The sequence below is a fragment of the Spea bombifrons genome, chromosome 1 (genome assembly GCF_027358695.1).
Source record: "Spea bombifrons isolate aSpeBom1 chromosome 1, aSpeBom1.2.pri, whole genome shotgun sequence".
Lineage (NCBI taxonomy): Eukaryota > Metazoa > Chordata > Amphibia > Anura > Pelobatidae > Spea > Spea bombifrons.
This window is the reverse complement of record NC_071087.1, coordinates 162,581,914-162,590,377: the sequence shown is the minus strand read 5'-3', so window position 1 is coordinate 162,590,377 and position 8,464 is coordinate 162,581,914. Positions and strand designations below refer to the sequence as shown.

Below are 8,464 nucleotides of genomic sequence, written 5' to 3'. Positions count from 1 at the left end.
ATGCCTGAAAAGCACCAGAATGAAGGGAATTGGGTGCCGGAGCACTATATCCACTCACAAGACAGAGCGAGGAACATGTTTAAAAAGTCCCCGAAGCGGGTAATAGAAACACGGCCCGTGATTTATTCGGTCTGGGTAGGGTGCACCAACATGGCCGCCATCTCTGCTCAGCGCACAGAATAGTCGCATGCATGACGCAATCCGGCTCGAGATATCAGAGTTCCGGTTGGTTTCAGCGGATGGATACAGACGCGGCGGACTGATACCGTGCGTGACGGTCTCGCTCTATGATATTGATGCTGTACGTTTGTGGGTGAAGCGGTTGTTCTCTGTGTTACCTCATGCTGCCTCCCCGGGCCTTTATTATGATTTATTGTTCTGCAATTACGTCTTTTTTCCACTTAAATTGAAATGTTTCCAAACATCTTAGTTTACTTATTTTCTGCTGTAAATAATGCTCCTCTGAGGTTTTGCCCGCATGCGCCGGCACCGGTTAAGTCTGAGATACCCCCCTCTATTAAAGTGTGAAGAAGAAACACCTGAGGTCTCAAAAAGAGGGGCAAAAACTTGTATGCGTAGGGGATGTCTGCCTTTATGGGGTCTTTTCTGGTCATGAATTTAACCCCTTCATGTCCTATGGCAGGCCAGGCAAGCACCAATGACGTAGCGTGTCATTTCATTAAACAAGCTTAGAAAGTGATCTACGCTTAAGCGGTGTTGCTGCGGTGCCATGTCTGCACCTCAAGTGCAATTTTTGTGATAAAAAAAAACCCCCCCCACAAAACGAATTACTGGTACTTCAAAAAAGTTTGAGAAAGGGTGGTAGTAGAATTAGTGCACGGAAAGGGTTAAAATACCAGCATTGGAAATACAATGAGTTGTCTAGTGTTCAAATATATATGGTTTCATGGGGGTAAATTGCAGTTTCTGGCTTCAAAGATATCCGAAATGGCGCATGTGGCAGAACGACCAGATTTGGGGTGAAAAATTGGTTTTGAAATTATAAATAGCAAAATGCTACTTGTACTTATTGCCCAATAACTGGCAGTAAATGGGTGAGGAGAAAATTACAGCTAAAAACAACCTTGGTCCAAAAGGGTACAAAACATAAAAAACAGCCTGTCCTTAAGGGGTTAATGTGTCACAGGAATGGCTGCCTGGAGTTTTATCTAAAACAGTTTTTATAAATATATAAGGCTGGGCCTGTATAATGTATAGTTAATGTGGGGTGATTAAGCTATACAGGGGCCGGCTTACTGATTTAACTATACATTATATTGCGGCTGGCTCACTGATTTAACTATACATTATACAGGGTCCGGTCACTGATTTATCTATACATTATACAGGGGGCCGGTCACTGATTTATCTATACATTATACAGGGGCCGGTCACTGATTTAACTATACATTATATTGCGGCTGGCTCACTGATTTACTATACATTATACAGGGTGCCGGTCACTGATTTATCTATATATTACCGTATTGGCCCGAATATAGGCCGCACTTTTTTCTTTAAAGTCTTAAAGTGGGGGTGCGGCCTATATTCGGGGTCTAGCGCCCGACGCCCGGGACATGCAGTCCCGGGCGCCGGGCATGCAGCGGAGTTAGGATACAGATCCCCCGCAGCGGTGCAGGGGACCCGTATCCTTCTCTCTGATACGCTCAGACAGCCTCCCCTGCCAGCATTTCCCACGGGGGGAGTACCGGCACAGGAGGTTGTCTAACCGCATCGCACGGACGTTCACCGGCAGCGGCGATGCGCCGTTGCAGGTGAATGTCCGCACAATGCATTTTAACCCCCCCGACTTACCAGGGCAGACTCCCGTGTGTCTTGCAGGGCCGACGGAAGACACCTACGCAATACGCGTATACAACTTCCGGGAGTTGTATACACGATGTGCATAGATGTCCCCCTCCGGCCCCGTAAGACACCCGGGAGTCTACTCTGGTAAGTTGGGGGGAGGACAGAGTGGCAGCATATCTCGGGGGGGGGGAGGACAGAGTGGCAGCATATCTCAGGGGGGGGAGAGGACAGAGTGGTAGCATATCTCGGGGGGGGACAGTGGCAGCATATCTCGGGGGGGAGAGTGGCAGCATGTTTTTTGGTGCTTTTTTAAAGAAAAAAACTTTTTCTTTAAAAAAGCACCAAACTTTTAGTTTACTATACATTATACAGTTATTATATATACTGATTTACTATACATTATTCAGGGGCAGGCTCGCTGATTTACTATACATTATACAGGGCTGCTTCAGCTCTTGATGCAGGCAAAGCTCTCACAATGCATAGTGAAGTCAGGGAGATTTTTCCACCCCTGCTGGTTTCGTTGGTCACCCTGTACGGCTCTTTAGTATGACGGTTGAACTGTGAGATAGATTTTGGGTCGTTTTATACCATTAGGTGTATTTTCTGACACGGATAGTGAATTTCTAGCGTGATTTTTACCTGTTTAGAGGTTGATTCATTAATTAGTGAGTTACAGCACATAATGCATTTGAAACGTGAAACGCGTCGGGCGGAAGGCGCAGAGATATTTCCCCCGGGGCTTTTACGCGTTTCCTGCCAGGAGCCGCCACATAATCTCTTTCTATTGCAGGCGCGTTGGGGAAATTCAGATATGGAGGACGCCCCCGGCGGGGATCGCTGCCTGAATCGCTGGGCAGAAGAGAACAATCGCATTGTGTGTGAATGGCGCGGGGTAATGTGCACCATTCCGCGAAACGCTCATCCTCACACTATTTATTTCTTGTATTTGCACGCGCGAGAAACGCTTTTTGTATTTAATATATTTATTTCCGAGGTGATAAACGCTCTGGAAACTCCTAAACTGATTAAATTAAGGGATTTAGAAGCATAATGGGGTTTATTTACCCCGTTTAATTTATAAAGCCGTTTCCTGCTGTTTCTATACACATTATCGGGGCTTTTAGGGCAGTAGAACCCGGCGATCCCCTCATACCCAGCAAACATTCTGAGCTCCTAGAATAGAGCCGCGCAGATTCCCGTGGCAGGTGAAGCCGTGGACTTTGCTCAGCCTCGCGGGCAGACGGATCATGTGAGACGCGGGGAATGTGGCTCTCGCTCCACGACTCCCTCAATGAAAAGCACTTTTCTGTAGGTGAGCGATTTCCACGCGTGTAACACATATAATAAAACTATATATATATACTCTCACTTTCTATAGGGGTTAAAGTGAAGCTATAGATACAGAACGTTCTATTTCCAGCTCGGCTTCAGTCTGAATGCAGTTATTTTTCCTCTTTGTGCTCCTGATCTGCACAGAAAGCAGGAACTCCGTGACGCCACAATAGGCATTCCTCGCAGCACGCCGGATGTTCCGGGCTTTACTCAGACTCTGTAAGTGACTTGGGGCTCCTATTGAGGGGTATTTGTGTGATTGGCGGGGCATTTAGAAGAATAATGGGGTTTATTTACCCCGTTCAATTTATAGAACCCTGCGATACCCTCATACCCCACAAACATTCTGAACTCCTAAAGAAGAGGGAGGAAATAGGGGTGTTGGGAAAGGAAAGAGAAGGGCACAATGATTTGAGGACCACCAAAGCAGGACTGTCCTTCCTAAAGAGACACTTGGCATATGCAGTTGGCTCCTGAGTTACATAACAACTCCTCCTCTTCCTCCTCGCTTCTAGTCTCCCTCCTCCTTGCCTGCAGAAGCTGTGAGTATGAGTATGAGTAGGTGTGTGTGAGTGAAGGCAGAAACGTGTTAGGGCAGGTAAGGCTACCCCCCCTTTTAACTATTAAGGGAATGGTTCTGCAAACCTTACTTTTAATATAGTTACAAATTATAATATATAATAAACATGAGACTGTGATTGGGATTCCAGATAGAAACTCAGAACCTGCTGGCAGATCGGCCCCATCCGGCCCCCGTCTAGTCGCCCGCTGTAAAGACTCAAACCTTAATCAGTTGTTGGTCTCTTATAGATTCAGAAGCCGTATGCCTATTCCATGCATGTTTAATACCCTCACTGTATTACCCTCTACCACTTCTGCTGGGAGGCTGCTACCTCTAAGCCCCAAACCCTCTAGTTTTAGATTGACCTCAACTTCTAAATCTGAATTACTTTATACTCTTTATAGGAGAAGGTAGATGTGGAAATGTTACGTCGTATCGCATCCACCTCCTCATATCATTGCAGCTAACACAGCACGCAAGCAGCAATGAAAGGGTTAAAAAGACAGCTCTAGCTTTAGCAACTATTGCTAAAACTATTGGCTATCAACTAATTGTTTGCTGATTATTGCTTGCTGATTATACTACTCAGAAACAAAGCAACCATTATAGTTCTTAAAAGTGTACATGTGACTGTTAACTGTTTACTCACTGGTTATACGGTTATTCCAATAACTCACTAATATATGCATTGACTTTTTTAACCGTGTTAATTGGTCAGATTGAGTTAAATCAAATAACGTAACAGTAACCAGGGCAGCTAATTAGATAATTACAAACACACCCCCATGTCAGAGATTGACAGGTATGATGACCAATGCACCCTCGGGAGGAGGAGGCGATCTGGGTTTCTCACAAAAATCTGGGTCTTTTTCATTGAAGCCAGTTTGTGAAACGCGTAGGGTTCTAATTAGTTTTTTTTCTTTTTTTCTATTTGATCTCTATTTCCAGGTCTTTGAAAGATTGCGTTGATGCAATGTAATGATTAAATTTAATTTGTAGCGTTCCTAGCAAACACTGTTGATGTCAATCTGTAGGTTACCCTGCTACGTAGTCATTGGTTGCTGTTCTGATAAGAATATTCTTAGGGTATTTTTAAAATAAAAGTTTTAATTTAGTTATTGTCCAGAGAGTTGGTTCTTTTGAGGATTTAGTTCCTAACTTTGGTGGTTGTGATTTTCGTATAAAGTTATGAATATTAACATGTATTTTGTTTTATTTTAGGGTATTGGGAGATTTGGATTTAAAAATAACATATTGTATGAGGCCAATTTGATCCTCTGCTTCGCCAAAAATCAGTGAAAATGTCTTCGTCGATTCTTTCCTACGTGTCCATGGCCATGAAATCTGCAGTGCAGTCCTTCCCACGGCAGCGCTTACCCTTACTGTGCGCGGCGGGAGTGGGTTTAACGGCTATAGCCTCTTGGATGTGGTGGAGACGGAGGAGCAGCAAGGAGCTGAAGCAGGTGGGGGTCGTGTCCCAGCTCCTGATTTACCCCATTAAATCTTGCCGGCCAATATCCGTCCAAGATGCAGACTGCCTGGACATGGGTCTCAGCAAAGGTGAGCTGAAGGACAGGCACTGGCTGGTGGTGACAGAGGCTGGAAATATGGTGACGGGAAGACAGGAGCCTCGTTTGGTCCTCATCGATGTGAGCGTAAGAGGGGACTCTCTGTGCCTTAAAGCTTCGGGAATGGAGGAGCTTCTGGTTCCCATGTCACTCCCCAAAAGCAACAAAGTTCGTGACTGCAGGGTGTTTGGGAGAGACATCCAGGGTCGAGACTGCGGAGAAGAAGTTTCCCGCTGGCTGACATCTTACTTCCAGAGCGATCAGCCGTATTACTTGGTGCATTTTGAAGCTGATACGATGCGTCCGCGTAAATGCGTTGAGGCTGAGGTATTGTTCAGAGAGAAAGATGTGATCGCTTATCCAGATGCCAGTCCCATCATGCTCCTCTCTGAAACATCACTGGAGGATCTCAACAGGCGTCTTGAAGAGCCGGTGTCCCTGATGAATTTCAGGCCTTGCATCGTGGTATCTGGCTGTGAGGCCTTTGCAGAAGATGGTTGGGATGATATCAGGGTTGGAACATCAAGGATGAAGAGGGTCATGGCGTGCGGACGCTGCGTCTTAACTACAGTGAACCCGGACACCGGCGTCATGAGTCGGAAGGAACCTCTGGACACGTTGAGAACCTTCAGGGAGAGTGACCCCACCTTGAGCCATCTCTATAAAACTGCACCCCTCTTTGGGCAATACTATGGCGTGGAGAAGACCGGGACACTTAAAGTGGGGGATCCGGTTTATCATGTGATCAAACATTAAAACAATCGTTAGGAAGCAGAAGAGATAAAACTGGATACAAATTGATACATTTTACATTAATTAAAAAAACATAGAATAATCACGCCTTTTCTAGAAACAGTTTAAAAGTTTGTAAGGTATGGATCAACCCACCTGTTTGTAAGCAGGAATATCACCCAACCTGCTAGGACTGGCCACGGTTGTTGCAGTGTTGCAGCCCATCTTCAGGGCTACCTGCGACCTCTGACCCCCCCCCAAGAGTAACTTCCCAGGGTCACACAGACTGGAACTCCGTATTTTTTATCTGGTTTAATGATATTTGAGCGTAGAAACAAAAAATGTGAATTAGACAGTTTATGGGGAAATTTAAACTGGAAGTTCGTACAAACAATATAGAAGCAGCATGTCACCCCCCTAACAAAATTCGCTGTATTATTGTTCCTGTAGCCCCTAGTGCGCCAGCCAAGTCGGAGGTACCGGTCTGTCTGACTTAAGGCAGAATATTAGTGCACGGAGCAGGCAGATTAATGCGGCTGCTCGCTACCATGGTGCAAACAAAAAAATGTGATAGAAGGCTGCCGGTGGATTGTTATACAAAAGCAAATGGGCTGATGAGCATCATGGGGATGAGAGTGACAGGAGTTGTAGCTCTTAAAAGCAGGTACAGCAGGGATGCAAAAAAGATGTCCTGTTTGTGTAAATGTATATATTTTACACATATCTTGTTTCTTTAGCATCATTTATAAGGTTTCCTGTCAATTAAATGGATTAGTAAACTGTTTGTGCTTCCTGGCCAGACCCCTTAGCCATCTGAATCCAAAGCTACCAATGTGACTCGAGATATAAATAAATACACGTGATCACACAGGGATCTCACATCTATGACCTTTATTAATGCAAGGTACCTGATACTGGAAACCAGCGGCCGGACGTGACCTCTAACCGAACCTGCCCACTCGAGAACTTCCTGCCGAATCTCTGGCCTGTCTTGCTTTTTGTATAGCTTTTGTCAGATTTGGCTAAGCAAAAGCTGTTCAGGAGGACTGGCCGGACACGTAACTACTGTCTTCCAGTATGACCAGAAGAACATCATAAATATAAGGTGATAATTTACCAGGTAAACAACCGTTTGAACGGTCGATTTGATCGTAAAGAAGCAAAGCTCCACAACGAACGCGTAGCGTGACCACCACAGGGCGGCGATCCAACGCGCCAAAGAGCCAACCTTAGTAGACGCCATGATCACGTTAACCAAGTTAACCGCAACCAAGACAAGTGAGAGGCTCATGTCGCCGGACTGGCCCTCCGCACAAGCGGCCGCAAAGCTCAAACTGACTGTTTCTGCCTTTTTTCCACTCTCCTCGTACCATTTAAGATATTGCGCCCATTGTTTTAAGTTTCTTTCGCTTGCTATTTCCCCCTCTCCCAAATATATAAACGTCCAATGATCCTTCACAGAAAAATGATTGTAAACATCATTCTTGATATTACTTCATGTATTTAGACATTAACACTTTAGTGGTGTCAAGATATGGTTCTTGATATGTTTGGCCCACTTACAAAGATTTTTGAGTTGGCTGATGCGGCCTTTTGTGATCAACAGCCTTTGGCTCCCCAGGGGGTGCGTGGTTGGATACAAAGGGCAATATGTACGGCGGGTAACGTCAATCCCTCCGTTGCCATGGAGAGGAGGAAGGCGATTCTATTTAAAATAGAGCCGAAATTGGCCAATCTAGCACTGACTGAAATGGGTAAAGATGCTGACGGCTTGCTTTTTGGTGAGTCTTTAATCAAAGGTTTAAGCAAGTACATAGGGGCTTTTACGGCTCTTGACAAAGCCAGACGGGTTTTTGCCAGGGCCAGTGGACCCAGGAGCCGGCCCACTGGCCGCAACCAATCCAGTTATAATAGACCAGGTAGAGCCCCTGTTTCTACACCATGTTACGCCTTCTCAGATGTCAGACCCCAGACCCGTTTTTTCCTCAAAGAGGCCGAGCTACAGACGCCCATTTGGTAAGTTACACGTATACCCCTTTTTTCCCCAATGTCATTTGGGCGGAAGACCCATTTTTTAGAGGCATGGATGAATGTCACTTCAGACGCTTGGGTTTTACAGACAGCGCAAGGTTATCGCATCGAATTTGTCCAAGTTCCGTGCCAACGACGCATGCCCCCTCCTATGGTTTTGTCACAGGCAAATCTCAGATGTAAAGCTGCCATCGAAAGGGCAATAGAGGTCCCCAATGCTTTCGTAAGCAACGTTTTTCTTGTACCGAAGAAAGGGGGCCAGATGCGCCCTGTAATAAATCTTCAGCAGTTAAATTCATGGGTCGGGTACCGTCATTTCGAAATGGAGGGTATCCATCTTTTATGGGATTTAGGTTCTATGAATGAATCCAGCGTAATGTTCCAGCTGACCGTCTGCGTTAGAATTCCTCTTGATATTTATGGCCGC

At 45.5% G+C, this 8,464-nt stretch overlaps 1 protein-coding gene across 1 annotated transcript; it reads left to right on the top strand.

Moving 5' to 3' along the window:
* The first annotated feature begins 4,927 nt into the window (after nucleotides 1-4,927).
* LOC128467095 (mitochondrial amidoxime-reducing component 1-like) lies at nucleotides 4,928-6,334 on the top strand. Its single transcript, XM_053448614.1, has one exon. The coding sequence runs from the start codon at nucleotides 5,008-5,010 to the stop codon at nucleotides 6,028-6,030; it is 1,023 nt and encodes a 340-aa protein (XP_053304589.1). The 5' UTR covers nucleotides 4,928-5,007; the 3' UTR covers nucleotides 6,031-6,334.
* Nucleotides 6,335-8,464: the final 2,130 nt, after the last annotated feature.

Bases quoted from the DNA above. Each gene is read 5' to 3' on its own strand.
- LOC128467095 (XM_053448614.1), top strand. From the start codon at position 5,008: ATGTCTTCGTCGATTCTTTCCTACGTGTCCATGGCCATGAAATCTGCA.